The sequence below is a fragment of the Neomonachus schauinslandi genome, chromosome 10 (assembly GCF_002201575.2).
Source record: "Neomonachus schauinslandi chromosome 10, ASM220157v2, whole genome shotgun sequence".
NCBI lineage: Eukaryota > Metazoa > Chordata > Mammalia > Carnivora > Phocidae > Neomonachus > Neomonachus schauinslandi.
In genome coordinates this window covers 38,546,180-38,566,901 of record NC_058412.1, presented here as the reverse complement: position 1 = coordinate 38,566,901, position 20,722 = coordinate 38,546,180, and the positions used below count along the sequence as shown (strand labels likewise).

General features: G+C 39.1%; 1 protein-coding gene across 2 annotated transcripts in view; it reads left to right on the top strand.

Moving 5' to 3' along the window:
* Positions 1 to 10,565, top strand: part of KDM3A (lysine demethylase 3A) — a 56,784-nt gene extending 46,219 nt beyond the window's left edge. For both annotated transcript variants that reach the window (XM_021697758.1, XM_021697757.1), the window contains exons 20-26: positions 922 to 1,009; positions 1,674 to 1,804; positions 6,746 to 6,865; positions 6,945 to 7,084; positions 8,497 to 8,673; positions 8,757 to 8,891; positions 9,846 to 10,565. In XM_021697758.1, the coding sequence (XP_021553433.1) occupies positions 922 to 1,009; positions 1,674 to 1,804; positions 6,746 to 6,865; positions 6,945 to 7,084; positions 8,497 to 8,673; positions 8,757 to 8,891; positions 9,846 to 9,926 (872 nt within the window). In that variant the 3' untranslated portion in view covers positions 9,927 to 10,565. The remainder of the gene's footprint in view (positions 1 to 921; positions 1,010 to 1,673; positions 1,805 to 6,745; positions 6,866 to 6,944; positions 7,085 to 8,496; positions 8,674 to 8,756; positions 8,892 to 9,845) is intronic.
* The last annotated feature ends 10,157 nt before the right edge of the window (positions 10,566 to 20,722 follow it).

Sequence of the window (20,722 nt, the reverse complement as noted above, 5' to 3'; positions counted from 1 at the left end):
CCTGTATTTTTCTGTTTCCTCCTGGAGTGTGCACTTATTTAAACTAGGTTATGGGACAGTACTTGGTTGACTACAAAACATTATACAGATGTTAGTCCTCAAGAGTACCAGGTCTGAAGTCAAACCTGGGTTCCAGTCCCAATTCTGCCACTTAGTAGCTGGATGACCTTGGGTGTGTTTGTCACTTTCCTCGTCCCCAAATGGGACTATTAAATGGTGTCTAATTTCATTGAGATATTGGGTTTAGTTGTAAGGATTAAATGGTTAAGACACTTGGCAGAGACTGGAGCACAGCAAGAAATGAAGTAATAGTTGTCATTGCTGTTGATCATAATTACCAACATCTTTTTCGATTAGAGTTCCTTGGTTCTTGGTTCCTTGCCATTACCTGCAACGGGTAACAGTTCTGACTGAACTACGTGGTGCTATTGGCCCTACTTGTCCCTGGACAGAACGACAGGTGGTTTCAGTCTCTTTGAACAAAACAAGTCATTTTTATTTCATGGTAGCCTTAGAAAACCTGGGCTACTAAACATCTGTGACCTCTTACTGTTAAAGTTCATTGCTGTTTATTAGTTAAGGAGCTGCTCACTTCTTTCAGAACACTGTATAGAAGGAAGATACTGGATCTGAGACAGGCAACTGTCAAAACACCAACTATGTGTAATGGGCAAAGGGGGTGGCTGAAATCTCAAAGAATGAGCCACAATTTTAAGAAGCATCTAGAAAAGATTAGTTGGTAATTTTTATTTTGCTACCCCCGTGCTGCCTCCTGGGTACGAATGGATTTCTTGGCAATGTAAAAATAAAACAGTTGGCAGTTGGCAGGAGGGCAATATTAAAGAAAATAATATTTGTGTACTAGGTGGTCTGTTTCTGAGTTATGAATAGTAAAATTCAGTAATTCTGGTTACCTTTCAGACCGCTTGAAAAATGAAAAAGAACCAATGGTGTTGAAACTTAAGGACTGGCCACCAGGAGAGGATTTTAGAGATATGATGCCTTCTAGGTATGATTATTGGCAGGGGGGAGGGATGATTCTGTCCTTGACTTGGTAGGATAAATTCTTCTTGAGGTGGTGAGAAAAGTTTTCAAAAGGGAAAGATGAAATATGGAATAGTTTTACTGGTGCTGATACTATATTTTTAGACTACAGTCTTTGGATATGTGTGTTTTAAATGAGATAAAGAGGTTACTGACTTTGAGATTTGGCTGACTGATGGAATCTTCACACATTTCCACTGTAGTGCTTGGCCAGAGAGAGGCCACATGAGCTGTGCAGCCTCTGACTTGGAGGCAGTATTGGGATTGGACCTCTCAGGGTTCAGTGTAACGATATTGCATTAGATAGCAAGACAGCTGAATTGGTAGATCCATTTTCCTAATTTGAGCTTGAACCTTGGAAAGGATCCTTAGAACTAATGAATAGTAGTACATTCCTGAGTGTCACTTCTTATCAGGAAGTTACTGACGTATTTCAGATCATTTTGATAAAGATGCATGCTGTGGGAGAGAAAGAAGATATCTTTGTTCATAACTACTATAATTCTACTCTTAAATATTGTTCAAGGAAAGCTTTCTCCATTTTTACAAGCACAGATATTTTTATTTGTTCCTTTTGGTAAGAAGGAACAAAACAGATCACACAATGATGGTTGGTTCTCTTGTCCTAGGTTTGATGATCTGATGGCCAATATTCCACTGCCTGAGTACACACGGAGAGATGGCAAACTAAATTTGGCCTCCAGGCTGCCAAACTACTTTGTGAGGCCAGATCTTGGTCCCAAGATGTATAATGCTTACGGTGAGGAAGAAATGGCTAACTTGAAAAAATTTTAATGGGAATAGAGCATGTCAGAATGTTTGGAAAATTGCTTTTGGGGGAGTTGGAGATGGAAGACCTCTGTAGTCCTAACACTTCACACAGCAGTGGGCTTCAGTTTCGCATACTTCCTTTCATTCCTTTTCATGTGTAGGTGTATTTCCTTTTCATAGTTGCAGTTATAGGGCGCGTGTGATTTTTTATTTTTCTCTTTTCTACATCTTATGTTCTATCGTAAAATCTTTGTGTTGTTTAATAGTTTTTAGTGTGATAATTTTTTAGTGGTTGTATGGTACATCATTAAATTAATCTAATTTTGTTACTCATTATTTTTAAAAATTTTTATTATTTTTTTATTGTTGAAATTTCAGGTAGTTAACATATAGTGAGTGCTATGTGTTTCGGGAATAGAATCCAGTGATTCGTCACTTACATATAACACCCGGCACTCATCATAACAAGTGCCCTCCTTAATACCTACAACCCATCTATCCCATCCGCCACCCACCTCTCTCCAACACCGTTTGTTTTTTCCTCTGTAGTTAAAAGCCTCATGATTTGTTTCCCTCTTTTTCTTCCCCTGCCATATGTTCAAGCATTTGTTTCTTAAATTCCACATATGAGATCATGTGGTATTTGTCTTTGTCTGACTTTGTTTCACCTAGCAAAACACCCTCTAGCTCCATCCATGTCATTGCAAATGGCAGGATTTCATTTTTTTGATGGCTGAATAATATTCCATTGTATATATATACCACGTCTTTTTTTTTTTTTAAAGATTTTATTTATTTATTCGACAGAGAGAGACATAGCAAGAGAGGGAACACAAGCAGGGGGAGTGTGGGAGGGAGAAGCAGGCCCTTCATGGAGCAGGGAGCCCGATGCGGGGCTCGATCCCAGGACCCTGGGATCATGACCTGAGCCGAAGGCAGACGCTTAACGACTGAGCCACCCAGGCGCCCCACCACATCTTCTTTATCCATTCATCTGTTGATGGACATCTGGGCTCTTTCCATAGTTTGGCTATTGTGGACATTGCTGCTATAAAATTCGGATGTATGTGCCCCTCCGAATCACTATGTTTGTATCCTTTGGATACATATCCAGTAGTACAATTGATGGGTCACAAGGCAACTCTATTTTTCACTTTTTGAGATACCTCCATACTGTGTTCCAGAGTGGCTGCACCAGCCTGCATTCCCACTAACAGTGCAAGAGGGTTCCCCTTTCTCCGCATCCTCGCCAACACCTGTTGTTTCCTCTGTTGCCAACCTTAGTGATTCTGACAAGTGTGAGATCGTATCTCATCATGGTTTTGATTTGTTGTTACTCATTTTAAAGTCAGTCCGCTAGCTGGTTTTAACATCTGCCACACTTAAATACCCCTGTGTTGGGGGTAGTAGTTTGTTACTTAAGTTAGTATCAGAAGCACTCTCTGAATTGGATTTTCATTGTTTAGACATGACTCAGTAAACTACCCAACACGGAGGATTGCACAGGATAGAGAATGATTTCCTCGGAATGATTTCCAGAGTTGTCTTTTATCATTATTGCTGTGACCTTGACCAGTTTTCTGTTGGGTCTTTATTTAGATCTTGATTATAGTTGGCTGTTTTGAAGGAATTGTTTACTGATTGATTGTTGAATGAAGTTTCAGTTGTTTGGATCATTTACTGACTTTGCTTTAGTCTTTTATACTATTTGGACCCCATTTTTCCAGTCCTCTAGAATTACTTCTTTGATTTTATTCCGTCTCCCATAATTACTCTGACGCCCAGTCTCTCAGACCTGAGGGTGGCAGCCCTCCTGAAGAAAGGACAGAACCCTTTGGTATCTTTGCTGTGTTCTCCAGAGACTGTTGGGGGATGAGAGGAGCAAGGGCTTGCATCTCAGCCCCACAGTTTTTCTGTTATGGTGTCAGTCCGGGTATCCACCTGGAATGGGGTCAGGGAACATTTCGAGAAGGGAGTTTATACTGGGAAGCTCCCACAGCCTAGATGCCCGAGAGCATTCTGCCAGGGTAGGGTGAGAAATGGTCTGTGAGAGGGAGGACACAGCAGGCGAAGTCCCCCAGCCTATTCCCTTTACTTTTCAGGTCTCAGTTTAGAGAGCCCTGCACACGCTGTGGGGCTGCTGAGTTTCCTTCCCTCAAGCCCTTTGGAGCAGCTAGTTGGTTGGGGTCTCGGGATGTATGCTGCTCCCAGCGGAGATTTGCGATGAACCTATGTGAATGAAAGTATTTTTCCACTAAAGTAAATGGTGTAGTGTTGCATAGTGATTATCCATGCCTTGTAGGCTTCATGAAGCTCTATGGGGTAGAAGTGGTTACCTGAGAAGTTTCAGAATAAATTGCTTGGTTTAAATAGCTTGGTAGCATAGACACCAACAGATAGATGGCAGTGTTACTCTGTACAAGCTTTACCTCCGACAGAATTGTTCCCATCCGGAGTCAGCAGTTAGGGATTGAAAATAATGAAAATGTGTTCATTTTCAAACATCTTACACCTTATCATAAACAGTAAAGAGCAATCATTTTGAAAGGTTGGATGATTGATTGAGCTGGGACTCCTCAGGCAGAGTAGTGTGAAAAGGCTCTTTAGAGAGAGAGAGTCCGCATCTCTCCATCCCCCGTACCACCACCAGTTTTCCCCCTGGGGGCCAGGACTTCAGGACGGTGGCAGGGACAGTGACCTGCTCAGGATGTATGAGGGGCAGTCAGTAGCAGGTCTGGGACTAGGACGTTGGGTCTCCTGACTTCCAGGCTGGTTCTGCTGCTCTCCCTGCAACCCCAGTGCTGTCACCCAGTAGTCCCTGTTGTGTCAGCTCGTGTACTCTTCGTAACTGTCCGTGGTGTTATGTTCCAGGAATTTCTACATTCTGGGAATCCTTTCCCTGGGAGCTTTATGTTTTTATAATCTTGCTTCCATTTAGGCTCAGGCTCTCTTCATTCAGAGACCGTTTTATCAGCTTGCAGTGGCCCGTAGCTGCCTGTGGATGAGTGTGGGGCTGATAGCTGGGTAGGTGTCGCTTCCTTCCTTGTTTGGCACAACTCTTTTCCTCCGTTTGGCACTGGCCAAGGAGCAGGCAGCCTGACAGAGCTCTGAGACCTGTTCGCCCTTCCCTCCTCTTCTCCCATCACATGTCTTCCTTCCTCCCGCAGGGTTGCCTGCTGTCCTGCAGTTTGTACGTTTGTAACGCCGCTGTATGTATTTGTATTCCCACAGAATATTCTTTCAGTTTTAACCTGTGTTTGAGCTTTATATAAATAGAATCAGACTTTTGGATAATCATCCATGCTATCATTTATAACTGTCCATTTCATTCATTTTCTTTCTATTCTGTTAATTGCTTTTTCTTCTTACATTTTAACTTTTTTTACTTTGTATTACAGAAAGAGTTTCCAAATGCACTCAGAACTTGAAAGTCTAATACAGTGACTCCCCATGTACTTACCTCCCAGTTATAGCAGCTATCAATTTTTTGCCATGATTTCATTATTCCCTCCCGTTCTGTTTTTCCTTTACCATTTTAAAGCAAATCTTGGGGCGCCTGGGTGGCTCAGTTGGTTAAGCGGCTGTCTTCGGCTCAAGTCATGATCCCAGGGTTCTGGGATCAAGTCCCGCATCAGGCTCCTTGTTCAGCAGGGAGCCTGCTTCTCCCCTGCCTGCCGTTCCCCCTGCTTGTGCTTGCTGTCTCTCTCTCTCTGTGTCAAGTAAATAAGTAAAATAAAAACAACAACAACAAAAAATAAAGCAAATCTCCTTTGATAACTTCTTTAAAGCCTATCCTTTGATTTTGCCTAAATATTTAAATGTTCAGCCCTCTCCTAGGGCTGATAGTTCAGCTAAATGGAAAGAAAGGAAATCGCTACAGTACAGGGCTCTTAGGGCTACTGTCCCAGGGTGAAGTTATAGGGTGTCCTCTCCTGTGTCGAGCTGCTCCTCAAACTGCAAGGCTCTGGCAAGCCGGAGGGAAGTCCCTTGGCCTCCTCCAAACAAAACAGAGCTGTTTCAGGGGCTGGTGGGTTAGCAGACAGCCTCTGCCTGCCCCCTATGAGCCATGCTTCTCTCTGCTGCCCATTCAAGGGTCTTCACATCAGGGCGGGCCGTCCACGGTGAACACAGGGCTCGGTGAGCCTCAGCGTGACTGCCGAGAAGGCGAGTCTTTTTCTGGGGGTAAGAGATGAAAGTTTCAGACTATGAGCACCAACCAGGACTTCATGCTGTGGCTCACTACCCCCACTCCCCACTTTTCTTTCTTTCTTTCTTTCTTTTTTTTTTTTTTTACAGTTGAAGGAACCAAGGAATGCGTTGGGCAGTGTTCTGTCTTGTTCTAAGTGTATAGCCATTTGAGGTCCCAGCTTTATGTGTATCTGAGGGGGCTTTCTGTTAGACTCCCCATCTTGAGTGGGTCCTGGGCCTTTTGTTTTGCCCCAGAGTACTCTAGGCTGTGACAACCAAAGCTTGAGAACTGGTCGAGCACATGTCCTTTTGGCAAATTCCAGCTCTAGGAGCCATTTTACCATTCCCGAGTCCTGCTTTCTTGTTTTTTGGCTTAGGAGTATTTCTTCTTCTCTCGCCAGCACATTGTTTCATTAAAAAAATTTTTTTCAATAATTTCATCCTGGACTTTTAGTTGCTCTTCACAGGAGGGTCTTTCAGGGACCTACTTTGCCTATCATCATAAACAAGTCCTAGTGGTAGGACTTGGTTTTTTTATTTTTATAATTAAATATTTGATGAGATTATTTTCTTTCAGAGTTGAAAGGTTAACATAACTTAATATTAAATATTGTTCTCTTACTTCTACATGATTATATAAGAGGCAGCTTTTAAATCTCGTGACCAGGTATCTCACAGGGAGTGGGAGAGACAGTGGCAGCCTTCATCATCTCCGTAAATTTAAGGTGTTTTCTGTTGACAGGATTAATTACTCCAGAAGACAGGAAATACGGAACCACAAATCTTCACTTAGACGTATCTGATGCAGCTAATGTCATGGTGTATGTGGGAATTCCCAAAGGACAGTGTGACCAAGAAGAAGGTAGGGTGCTAAGTGTAGAAGTGAGGCTTACTCTCTGAGTTGGAGACTGGGGTCTGATATTTGCTTTCTCTTGCTCTAGAAGTCCTTAAAACCATCCAAGATGGAGATTCTGATGAACTCACAATAAAGCGATTTATTGAAGGAAAAGAGAAGCCAGGAGCCCTCTGGCACATATATGCTGCAAAGGACACAGAGAAAATACGAGAATTCCTTAAAAAGGTGTGCTTTCTATCCTATGGCTTGTGAAGAGAGGCGTGGAGAATAGCACTGTTAGAAATTACTCCATGTTGAGAACTGACTGGCTACTGGGCAATAATCATAACCTCAGAAGTTTAATCTTTGCATATCAGATTGACTAGGCTGAAGCTGTTCGCTGAGGAACAAAGATTTCAAAATGATCAGGCTCACACCTCCTCTGAAAAGAGGAGGCCTTGTGTTATGACTGTGTTTTACATTATAGTGCATTTGGAGATTTTTGTGCTCTCCCTTCAGGTCCGAACCATTCCTCTGATTGTTTAGCATCTATTTGTTTTTATTGCCTTAAAAATCTAAGTACCTCAGAAGTTCATGTGTAATTCCTTGGCTCTTGATACCTGTGTTCTGAGTGAGTTACTTAGGTCCCTGTGGGTTTTGTCCACCCTCATTTAGTAGTAGGTCAGGAAAGCCTCAGGCATTACTTGTGGCCCTTAGCTTGCAAAGGGCCATTGGAAAGGGATACGGGGGCTTTTTTTTTTTTTTTTTTGAAGATTTTATTTATTTATTTGACAGAGACACAGCAAGAGAGGGAACACAAGCAGGGGGAGGGAGAAGCAGGCTTCCCGCCGAGCAAGGTGCCTGATGCGGGGCTCGATCCCAGGACCCTGGGATCATGACCTGAGCCGGAGGCAGACACTGAACGACTGAGCCACCCAGGTGCCCCAGGATACAGGGGCTTTTAAGATTCCAAGTTTCCAGTGGTTGTCAGGTTGTTCAGCAAGGGCTGTGTGTGGAAGTTCTAGGCAGCTGGAAAGATGGGTGCATCCAGTATCTGTGGCTGATACTCTTCAGTTCATAAGGATTAGATGTGAACACCCCTAGCCTGTTTCCTGGTGCCAAGTAGGTCCTTAACCAGCATTGGTTTGAATCAAGCTGTTTCTGACTTAGGATCATTTGACTCTTCCAAAACCTGCTGGTCTCCATACTGCTGCCAAATACTGTGTCTAGAATAAACCGATTTAATTTATAGCTGTCTTTGGGACTGCTCTGTAACTCGGGTTGTTAAATGAATATAGATTTTTAATAACGGCAGTACAACAGTCTGTTTCTAAGGAACTCGAGCCTACTTAAACATTCAAAAGTCTAGACCAAAATATTGTCCAAACACAGTATCTAGAAAAATATGCAGACTGCCAGTCAGAGATTATTGGAAATGACAGAAGGAAAACCACATTTTCTTTCAGTTTTCTCTTGGTTCTTTCAGTTAATGTCTTTGAGTATCACCTGTCTCTTTCTGCCAGGGGGGTACCTGTTAAGGAAGGCCTGACATCTACTGACTGTCCACACTATTCGGGGGCCTGGGAGTGGGGTGGGGGAATGCCCTCATTGTGCCTCAATGTGTTGCTCAGTTTCATAATATTTCAAATGTGTTCTAGGTATCAGAAGAGCAAGGTCAAGAAAACCCAGCAGACCATGATCCCATTCATGATCAGAGCTGGTATTTAGACCGATCACTAAGAAAGCGTCTTCATCAAGAGTATGGAGTTCAAGGCTGGGCTATTGTACAGTTTCTTGGGGATGTGGTATTTATTCCAGCAGGAGCTCCACATCAGGCAAGAAACATTATTTTATTCTTTATTCTCTTTACACTGAGAACTTTTGCATATGTGTTACTGATATAACTTGTGTTTTCCAGGTTCATAACTTATATAGCTGTATTAAAGTGGCTGAAGATTTTGTTTCTCCAGAGCATGTTAAACACTGTTTCTGGCTTACTCAGGAATTCCGTTATCTGTCACAGACTCATACCAATCATGAAGATAAATTACAGGTAAAAATAGCACTGATTCTTGGCATTCTCTTTCTCTGGCTTCATGGCCCATTACTGACCTAAAGAGAGTCAGTGAACTTGGCCATGTCACAGTTGGTACAGTGAGTTGATAAACTGGCTTCATGTTTAGTTTCACTGTCTACTTAGGCCAAGGAGGAATGAACATAGAGGAAGTCTCACCTTGGTTTGTTATTGTTTATACTCCAAAGGATTATGCCCCAAGAGAAAGACTTTAGTACTGAAAATGAATAGATCTTTGAGGGGCCTGGGTGGTGCAGTCGGTCGAGTGTCCAACTCTTGGTTTCAGTTCAGGTCATGATCTCAGGGTCGTGAGATTGAGCCCAATCTACACTGAGTGCAGAGTTGGCTTGGGAATCCCTCTCTCCCTCCCCCTCTACCTATCCCGCTTATGCTTGAGTGCACATGGTTTCTCTCTCTCAAATCTTTAAAAAAGAAAGAAAGAAAGAGAATAAATAGATCTGACTTCTGATCCTGGCTCAACTGCCAGACATTGGTCTTGAACAAAGACTTTTAGTGCTGTGTTCTCATCCTTGAGTAGAGCAGCACAGAATGTCTGGGATCCAAAGAAGATCTCTGAGAGTGGGTTTAAAGATGCTTTCAGTAGTGAATTATGTAACATAGTTTCATGTTTGGAAAACTAGGGGAACATAAAAGTTTTGAAAAATTGTACCTTGGGGCTTGCCTCTCCCTGTACTCACCAGGCTCAGGTTTATGGGACAGCAAAACCTGTGGAAGGGGGAAAAGGAGGCATGGGTTTAAAATGTGTTAGACATACTAGCCTAAAGGAGTCTAGGTGCCTTTTAAGTACCGACATTTTGAATACCAAGTTTTAACTGAGAGAATGGTAGTAAAACTGGCAGGGGAAATGTTTGGTCTTAGTGACAGATTTTAGATATAGTGGTAAACTGACCATAATTTCTCCCGTTCTTTTAGGTGAAGAATGTTATCTACCATGCAGTGAAAGATGCAGTTGCTATGCTGAAAGCCAGTGAATCCAGTTTTGGCAAACCCTAGGGGTCCCAGAGACTCCTTAACCCCTGTACATTGGAAGTGAATTCCTGGCAGCTGATCAAACTCTTCAGGCAGGATTCCTGTGGACTTTGAGATTCATGTTACCTCAGCTTCTTTTTTAAACTGTACCCAACTGGTAAGGGTACTCTGTCTAATGTATATTTCTAGTGTTTACACACACTAAATGTGTATATGTAGGAACTATTTACAGAACATGCATCCTTAAACTGTGACTTTTCACCTAGTGCAGAACTTCTACCATATTCTGTAAAAACAAAACCTCTTATCTGCTCTGGAACAATACCTGCAGTTACTCCCCAGCTGTGGGGTTGGACAGCTTAGTCAGAATGGGTTTATAACTATTAGGAATCACTGCGCAGTTTATTTGGTTGTATTTTGTTTTGTGTGTGTCGGAGTACCCTCTCCCTCAGCCTGTAGGGCTCAGGTGAGCAACGGAGGAAGTGACAGCTAATGATGCAGTTCCTGCTGTGTTGCATTAAGACTGGCATTATATAGCAGAAATCAACTACTGTACAATTCTTGGGTTTAACCATCTTTATTTAGTTCAATGGAGTTTTAATTTAAATGAAGCTTTGCTAATTTTAAGTGTTAAGCATTTTGCATTAAAGTATTCATATAATATTTTGACTCCACTTATTGGCATTGTTATCCTCCGGTTGTAGGTTCAACAGACTTCTCAAATGTTACAAGTGTAAGAGGTTGCTGCAGGAGCTCATCTTAAAAGCAAAGAAATTAGATGCTGTAGTGATTTGTGGTTATTATAATGCTAACATGGAAATAAGTTTCTTCCCAGCCAAGTGGAAACCTTGTCACACCTCTACAAAGAAACATCACCAATTAGCTAAATTCAGAGTGGAAGTTAACAACAACAACAAAAAACAAATAGTGACTGGTTAAATGGTTCTTCTAAAAAGGTATTTCAGAGCGATCAAAATACATTGTTTTCTGGCCTTTCATAAAGTAAGTTTACAAAGGAAAAGGAAATTACTAGAAGTTTTAGAATAGTAGTATCTAAAATAGTCCTTTCTGATGGAAGAAATTCATCAAGAAGCCACCTTTCTGTATCTCCCTGATTCTCTTAGACAGCTATCGTTATACTAAATAAAAGGAATGAAGTTGAAATCAAGTAGTAGAGACAAGGCCTAGAGCCTGGGTTTTTTCCTATGTGCTCAGGTAGGAGGTCAAAGATCCCTGCCTAATGCCAGCCCCCTCTTCAAGCCAAAACCTGTAAAACATAAATTTCCTGGAAAAAATAAGTAGACATATCTGCTCATATCAGTGGGAAACATCTTCCCTGGGAATTTATCAGAAGCTCCTTTATACAGGTTTGGCTCTCAAATTGGCACTGCTACTTAGAAATCTCCCTCAGCTGAAATAGGAAAACTTGGATCCTCTGTAGAGGAAATCAGCTTCAAGCCAGGCCTCAAGGGAGTGACAGTTCCAAGACTGTTATTCACAGTCAAATAGATTGTAACAACAAATATGAAAACTGAAAGCCACCATGAACAAGAGTCAGCCAGGACCTTCAGATTGCCATATTAAACCTGCAGAGGTTTACAGACTGAAATGATCCTGTGTTATTTTATATTCTGAAATGTTTTCTCTGTTAAAAGAAATGAGAGTATAGGGAAAAAAAAAAAAAAGAAAAAAAAAAAGAAATGAGAGTATAGGAATATGAAGAATGTGATTTCCAGAAATGACAAGATACAGAAGAAATGAGACATGTTTAAAATTAGAAACTTAGCAGATGAGTTAAACAACAAAAAAAGCTCTTCTGTGAACTGCGAGATTGGTAAAAATACAGAATACAGCATTGAACAACAGGATTCTATAAAGAGGTGTTAACTGATAAGCAGAATGCCAAAAAATACAGATTTGGTAATCAGGGGCTGAAAAGAGGGATGGGGGGTGGGGGATGCTGTCCAGAGACAGAGTTTCCCGGTACTCGTGAAGTCATCAGATTGGAGAAGCCCATCTAAATCAAGCAAAGTAAACAAAAAATCCACATATAATAATAAATTAAAAGAAAGGCAGCCAGAGTGGGGAAAACATGATCCTCAAAGAAGTGACAGACTAACAGGTGACTTATCCACGTCAACAGTGCAGGTCAGAAGAAAGTAAACGCTTTTCTCACTGTGCTGAAGACCAGAGCCTGAAACAGCAACACAGACACAGCCAAATTCTTTCCCTGTTCTTTATGGAAACTTTCAGACAAAAACCAGAGTTTATTTTCAGGCCCTTACTGAAGGAAATTTTAAGGATATCCTTAGGAAAGAAAACCCACAGCATGCAAGAAAAAATGGAGGACAAGGGAAATTACAAACTCCTGGATACTTTTAAGCAATAATGGCATTAAACAATATTTTTAGAAGTCAGGATAATTTTTCTTAAAAAGTTAAACAGAATTATGATCCAGCAACTCCACACCTAGGTTTACTCAAAAGGATTGAAAGCAAGGATTCAGATACCTACATGCATGTTCATAGCAGCGTTATTCACAAGACCCAGCCCAAGAGTTCATCACAGATGAAGGGATAAACAAGATGTGGCATATACATACAATGGAGCATTTTTCGGTCTTAGAAACAAAGGAAATTCTGGCATGTGCTACAACATGGATGAATAAGACCCAAGAGGATAAATACATGATTCCACTTATATGAGAAATAATCATAATCTTAGACAAATTTCATAGAGACAAAGTAGAATGGTGTTGCCAGGGCTGGGAGGAAGGGGTAATGGGAATTCCTGTTTAATGGGTACAGAGTGTATCTGTCTGGGATGAAGTTCTGGAGATGGATGGTGGTGATGGTTGCACAACATTGTAAATGTACTTAATACCACTGAATTGTACACTTAAAAATGGTTAAAATGCTCAATTTTTTATTACGTATATTTTACCAAAATAAAAATCAACTCCCAAGTAGGGAAAACCTTTGGAGTTGAATGAGAAAATGACATTTTTGTTTTTTAAAAACTGATTAGAAAGTCAGGAAAGAAGGAACAAATGGGACTTTTCTGAATATTCCAAATACAAGATAAAGATGGTTCGACTGTAATAAAAGACTTGACTGTTTGCTGCTTATGAAAGATACGGTTTGACTGTAGGTTAAAAGTACAGAAAAAATTATACCATGTAAACACTAGTCATATGAAAGTAAGTAGGGCTATATTGATTCCAATTTTAAGATTTTAAGATGAAGAGTATTACCAAAGAGAAAGTGTTTTTTGTTTGGTTTTTAGAAAAAATTTTTTTCTTTTAGAAATTTTTTTAATTTGCTTATAGTTGACACAATGTTACATCAGTTTCAGGTGTACAACATGATGATCGGACAACTCTATACATTATATGTGCTCACCACAAGTGTAGCTGTATCTGTCACCATACAGTGCTATTAACAGTATCATTGACTACATTCCCTATGTTATCCCTTTTATTCCTGTGACTTAATCATTCTAAGCTTGGAAGCCTGTATCTCCCCCTCTCCTTCACCCATTTTGCCCATCCCCCACCTCCCTCTCCTCTGATGATCATCAGTTTATTCTCTGTATTTATAGGTCTGGTTCTTTTTGTTTTATTCATTTGTTTTTTAGATTCCACATATGCGTGAAGTCGTAAGGTATTTGTCTTGAGAGAAAAAGTTTCAGCAATCATAAAAGGGTCAACTCAGTGGGAAGATATTGGGTACACACCTAATAGCAGAGCTTCAAAATAAAATGAAGCAAAATTTGACAGAATTAAAGGGGAAAAGAGTTGGTGATTCTCCCTCTTTCTGTAGTTGCTAGAATCAGACATAAAACCAGTGTAAGTACAAAATAATTGAACCTATCAACCAAATCAACATTTATTAGAACACTAAAGCCAGTGCTATAAATAACACATTTCTTTCAAGTGCATGTTGATTCTTCACCCAGGAAGACCATACACTGTAAATAGATTTCAAAGGACTATGTAAATTGAAATTGTATAGAGTATGTTCTTAATGTGGTGATAATGGAATTTAACTAAAAATCAGTAAAAAGATTTACTTTTTTAATCAGCAAAATTCCCAAATGCTGAGAAAATAGGCAGCTTACTTCTAAGTAACCCATTGATCAAAGAAGAAATCAGAATAGAGATTAAATATTTGGAACTGAATAATAAAAATACAACACTTAAAAAATAGTGGGATTCAGTCACAGCAGTGCTTAGGGAGGAATGTATAGTTTTCAGTGTATATATTAGAAAAAGAAGGCTTAAATTACACATAAGTAATATAGAATATTTTGGAGATTTTTGCATCTCTGTTAATGGAAGGGTATTGGTCTAAATTTTGAAATGTCCTTGTAATGTCAGGTTATGATATCAAAGTTGTGATCATCTAAAACAAGTTGGGAAATGTTTTTATCTACTCCCCCCCCCAAAAAATATATGTAGTTGGCCCTTGAACAACAACAGCCTTTGAACTGCACATGCCCACTTACACATGGGTTTATTTCAATAATTATATTGGAAAATTTTTTGGAGATTTGCAACAATTTTAAAAACTCAGATAAACCCTGTAGACTAGAAATATAAAAAAAATTAAAAAGGTCTGTCATAAATGCATAAAATATATGTAGGTACTAGTCTATTTTTTCATTTATTACTATAAAATATACACAAATCTATTATGAAAAGTTAAAACTGAGGCACATAAACACAGACTGTACATGCTGCCATTCCCAGTCAAGAAAAGTAAACATAAAGATGCAATCTGAAACTAACTGCACAAAATTAGTTGTAGGTATTGTACTACTTTAATAATTTTGTAACTGCCTCTTGCTGTTGAGGTGAGCTCACCTAAAACACCACATGACACTGGTCTTCTCTGCATGAGCAGTTCATGTCTTCAGTAAACTGTATATTGTATTACAAAGTGCTCTCGGAGTTGTCACGTATTTTTGTGTTTAGCGCAATACCATAAACAGTAACACCAGGGGACCCATATGAAGTGCCACTAATGATGTTGGAGGTGCTCCCAAGAAGCAAAGTCATGACATTACAAGGAAAAGTTGAATTGCTTGCTATGTACTGTAGACTGAGATCTGCAGATGCCCACCATTTCAAGATAAACGACTCAAGCTTAGGGACTGTTGTTAAAAGAGAAAAGGAAAGGAAATTCATGAAGTCATGGTTGTGCTACACCAGCTTGTGCAAAACATTTTTTGTGAAATACCTTTTTAGCTTATTGAAAATAAGCATTTATGTGGGTGTAGGATTGCTGTAAGAAAGGCATACCTATAGACTAATACCATTTGACGACAAAAGGAAGCAAAAGGAAGGCAAAGGATTTAAAGCTGGAGACTTTAGTGCCAGCAAAGGATGGTTTTAGTTTTAGAAGGGTTTGGCCTTAAAAATTCTAGAGGGGAGGGGGGTGGGGGATGAGTTAGCCTAGTGATGGGTATTAAGGAGGGCACGTTCTGCATGGAGCACTGGGTGTTACACGCAAACAATGAATCATGGAACACTACATCAAAAACTAATGATGTATGGTGATTAACACAACATAATAAAATTTAAAAAATATATATCAAGATAAAAGCAGTTTCTACTGACCAAGAGGCAGTAGAGGATTCCCAGGAGTCATTGAGAAGATCATTGAGAGAGGATATCTGCCTGAGCAGGTTTTTAGTGTAGACCAATGGCACTATTCTGGGGGAAAAGTCACAAAGGACATTTATTAGGAAGAGAAGGACCAGGATTTAAGGCAGGAAGGGATAGATAGGCTAACTCTACTGTTACGTGGAAATGTGGTTGGATTTCTGATCAGGACTGCCCTTACCTTTAAAGCTCCTAACATCCAAGCATTGAAGGGAAAAGATAAATACCAACTGCCAGTCTTTTGGTTGTACAAGAAGGTCTGGACCAATGAGAACCCTTTTTCTGGATTGGTTAATTCATACTTTGCCCCTGAAGTCAGGAAGTACCTTGCCATCAAGGGACTGGGTTTTCAAGTTCTTTTGATACTGGGCAATGCCCCTGGCCTCTCAGAACTCTGCAAGTTTAACACTGAAGGCACTGAAGTGTCTACTTGCCCCCAAACCCAACGTCTCTAATTCAGCCTGTAGATCAGGGAGGTATAGACATTTATGGCTTATTACACATGGCACTCTATGAAAAGGATTGTCAATGCTATGGAAGAGAACCCTGATCGAACATCATAAAGTCTGGAAGGATTACACCATTGAAGATACCATCGTTGTTACCGAAAAAGCTGTGAAAGCCATCAAGCCTGAAATAATGACTTCTTGCTGGAGTAAACTGTTCAGATGTTGTACATGCCTTAATGGGATTTATGACAGCCAATCAAGGAAATTATAAAAGAGATTGTGAATATGGCAAACATGGTAGGGGTTGAAGGGTGTCAAGATAAGGGTGTTGGAGAAATTCAAGAGCTAATAGACCCTGCATCAGAGAAATTATTGAAGACTTGATAGGAATTAACAGTGCCAGACATTGAGGAAAAAGATGCAGACAAAGCAATGCCAGAAAACAAATTGACATCAGACAATTTGCCGGAAGGGTTCTGATTATTCAAGACTAATTTTGCCGCCTTCTGTGACATGGACCCTTTGATGATACAGGCACTGGAACTAAAGCAAATGGGGAAAGAAGGATTGGTACCAAAGAGAAACATACAGAGAAATGAAATAAGTTAGACATTGTGATGTATACCCATAAAGTCACTCTGAGTGTGCCTGCCTCCCCTGCCTCCCCTTCCCCCTCGTCCCCCTCTGCTCCCCCTGAGACAGCAACAGCACCTCCTCTTCCTCCTCCTCAGACAACTCAGCATGAAGATGAAGATGAAGACATTTATGATGATCCACTTCACTTCGTCAATAGTAAGTAATCATGCCACACAGTTAATAAGCTTATCTGTTGTGTCTGTGTCTGTATTCGAGAATATAATAACCTCATGGCAAGAATGGTATTAGGCGTTCTTGAATCATCATCATCAAATACGCATTGCGTAGAACGTCACGTGTAAGACTTGTATGGAAGTGGACAGCCTCTCCTTACATAGGCATAAGGTGAGTAATATTTAATATGAAATTAATGTGTTAGTTTTTTTACTGTTCTATAACTGCTTTCAAAGACTTACATTACTGTATAGTGTGCTTGTAATTTGAGAAACTGTGTATCAGCCCATCATCACAGGTAAATGGTTTTAATGTAACATTCCCAATACTATGAATATGACTATAATACTCTGTCATGAAAATTTTATAGTGATTCCTTCATTAGTGCGTAAGCTAGGGTATTGTGAGGCATTTGTATCAATTACACTAAGTGACCATAAAGCAATCATATTGCTGCTTCATTATCAATGCATGAATTGTTATACTTGTAAATATATATGAATTTTTCACAGCGTTTCATTTTTTATATCTAAAGTTAGTAATATGTATAACATTTACAGTGTTGTGTATCATATGAAAGAATATTGATGTAAGTACTGACAAATGATCCCATCTTGTAAACAGATGACAAGTTTACAGTATCCATAAATACTGTATGGTACTGTAAGTGTATTTTCTCTTAATGATCTTGACATTTTCTTTTCTCTTACTTTATTCTAAGAATGTAGTATAGAATACAAATAACATACAAATCTGTATTAATCAACTGTTTACATTATCATAAGGCTTCTAGTCAACAGTAAGCTATTAAGTTTTTGGAGAGTTGAAAGTTATATGCAGATTTTTGACTGCTTGGGAGGTCAGCACTCCTAACCTCTGTGTTATACAAGAGTCAACTGTACTAGTAATATTTCTTTCTTGAATATTTAGTAGAAGCACTTCATTAGTGAAAATATGGGGTAGGAAGACTTTTTAACTATGGATTCAATTTAACAGATCTAGGACTATTCAGGTTTCATATTTTATATTTTTAGTGTTTTATTTTAGCTACTGGCTTGTCATATATGGCTTTTATTGTGTTGAGGTATATTCTCCGTATACACACTTGGTTGAGAGTTTTTAATCATACATAGGTGTTGAATTTTATCACATGCTTTTTCTGCATCTATTGACATAATCATCTGATTTTTAAGCTTCATTTTGTTAATGTGGTGTATCATGTCAATTTGCAGAGGTTGAATCACCCTTGTACCCTTAGGATAAATCCCATTTGATCATGGTGTATGATCCTTTTAATGTACTGTTGAATTCGGTTTGCTAATATTTTTAAGATTTTATTTGTTTATTTGAGAGAGCTCAGGCACAAGCAGAGGGAATGGCAGAGGGAGAGGGAGAAGCAGGCCCCCACTGAGCAGGGAGCCTGACGCTGGGCTCGATCCCAGGACCCTGCGATCATGACCTGAGCTGAAGACAGACGTTTAACCAACTGAGCCACCCAGGTGCCCTGGTTTGCTAATACTTTATTGAGATTTTTGCAACTATGATCACCAGGAATATTGGCCTGTAATTTTCTGTGGTGTCTTGTCTGTTTTTGATATCAATGTAATGATGGCCTTGTAAAATAAGTTTGGAAGCCCTCCTCTTCTATTTTTTTGGAAGAGTTCGGAAAGGATAGTGTCTCCAAAGGATAATCCTTTGGAAAGGATTATTAATTCTTCTTTGAATATTTGGTAGAATTCACCAGGGAACCCATCTGGTCCTGGACTTGGTGGTGTTGGGTGGTTTTTGATTATTAATTCAATGTCCTTACTAGTATTCAGTCTGTTTTGATTTCGTGATGTCTATTTCTCCATGATTCAGTCTTGGTAGGTTGTATGTTTCTAGGAATTTATCCATTCTAGGTTGTAAAATTTGTTGGTGAATAGTTGTTCATGGTAGTCTCTTATGATCCTTTGCATTTCTGTGGTATCAGTTGTAACATTTTCTCTTTTATTTTGGATTTTTATTTATTTGAGTCTTCTCTTTTTACTTGGTGAGTTTAGCTAAAGAAAGGTTTATCAATTTTGTTTGTTTTTTGAAAGAACCAGCTCTTAGTTTCATTGATTTTGCTCTATTGTCTTTTTAGTCTTTATTTCATTGATTTCCACTCATCTTTATTATTTCCTTCCTTCTACTAACTTTGGGCTTTATTTGTTGTTCTTTTTCTAGTTCCTTAAGGTATAAAGGTAATGTTATGTTGTTTGAGATTTTTCTTGTTTCTTGATGTAGGCATTTATTGCCATGAAATTCCCTCTTAGAACTGCTTTTGCTGCATCCCATAAGTTCTGGTAGGATTTATTTCCATTTTCATTTGTCTCAGTTATTTTTTGATTTATCTTTTGATTTCTTCTTTGACACATTGTTCATAGCATGTTGTTTAATCTCCACATTTGTGAATTTTCTAGTTTTTTTCTTACAGTCGATTTCTAGTTTCATACGATTGTCACTGGAAAAGAAGCTTATGATTTCAATCATCTTAAATTTATTAAGCCTTGTGACCTGACATATCTATTCTGGACAAGTTCCATGTACACTGAGATGAATGTGTATTCTTTTGCTTTTGGGTGGAAAGTTTCTGGTATATATCTGTTAAGTCCATCTGGTCTAATGTGTTGTTGAACACTGATGTGTTCCTTATTGATTTTTTTTGTCTGGATGATATATCTTTTGGTGTAAGTTGGGTATTAAGGTCCCCTTCTACTATTGTATTGCTGCCTATTTCTCCCTTGAGATCTGTTAATATTTGCTTTATATATCTAGGTGCTCCTGTGTTGAGTGCATAAATATTTACGAATGTATATCCTCTTGTTGGATTGACCCCTTTATCAATATGTAATGCCCTTTTTGTCTCTTATTACAGTATTTTTATTGTGTAATATATAATTATTAATATAATATATATTATATCTATGTGTGTATTACATATAGATATATTTAAAGGGTAATATGACTATGTGCGGTTTATCCCATGGGTGCAAGACTAGTTTAATGTTTGAAAATCAGTGCATTAGCAGAAGAAAGCGGAAAAACTGTATTGTCAGTAGATCAGAAAAAGCTTTTGATAAAATTCAGCCTTTTTTGATAAAAATTCTCAGTAAACTAGATATGATAAAGGGCATTTATTAAAGACTACAGCTAAAATGATACATAATGATAAAATATTTTGCACTTTCTCCCAAGGGCAGGAATAAATCAGTTATATTCTCATTCTAACCGTATACACTCAGTATTGTACTAGAGATCCTAATCAGTTCAATGAGGGAAGAAAAATATTTGAAAGTAAGAAGTAAAATTGTCTTTATTCACAGATGGCATGACTGTGTACACAAAAAATCCAAAAGAAACTATAAACTACAATAAATTAATTTAGAAAGTCATGATAACAATATATAAAAATCAGTTGTATTTCCAAATATTAACAATAAACAAGTTTAAGATGAAATTTTTTTTTTTTTTAAAGATTTTATTTATTCATTTGAGACACAGAAAGAGAGAGAGCATGAGCAGTGGGAGAGGCAGAAGCAGGCTTCCCACTGAGCCAGGAGCCCAATGTGGGGCTTGATCCCAGGACCCCAGGATCATGACCTGAGCCAAAGGCAGATGCCCAACCATCTGAGCCACCCAGGCACCCCTAAGATGAAGTTTTTAAATGACATTTACAATAGCAGCAAAAGAAAAGTAAAATTCCTCAGAAGAAATATAATGAGACATGCCAGATTTTTACATTGAAGACTATAAGTATGACTAAAATTAGAGACTTACGTAGAAGGAAAAGTATACCATGCTCCTGGGTTAGAAGACTCAGTGTTGTTCAGATGTCAGTTTCTCCCAACATTGTTAGAAGACAACATTTTCTG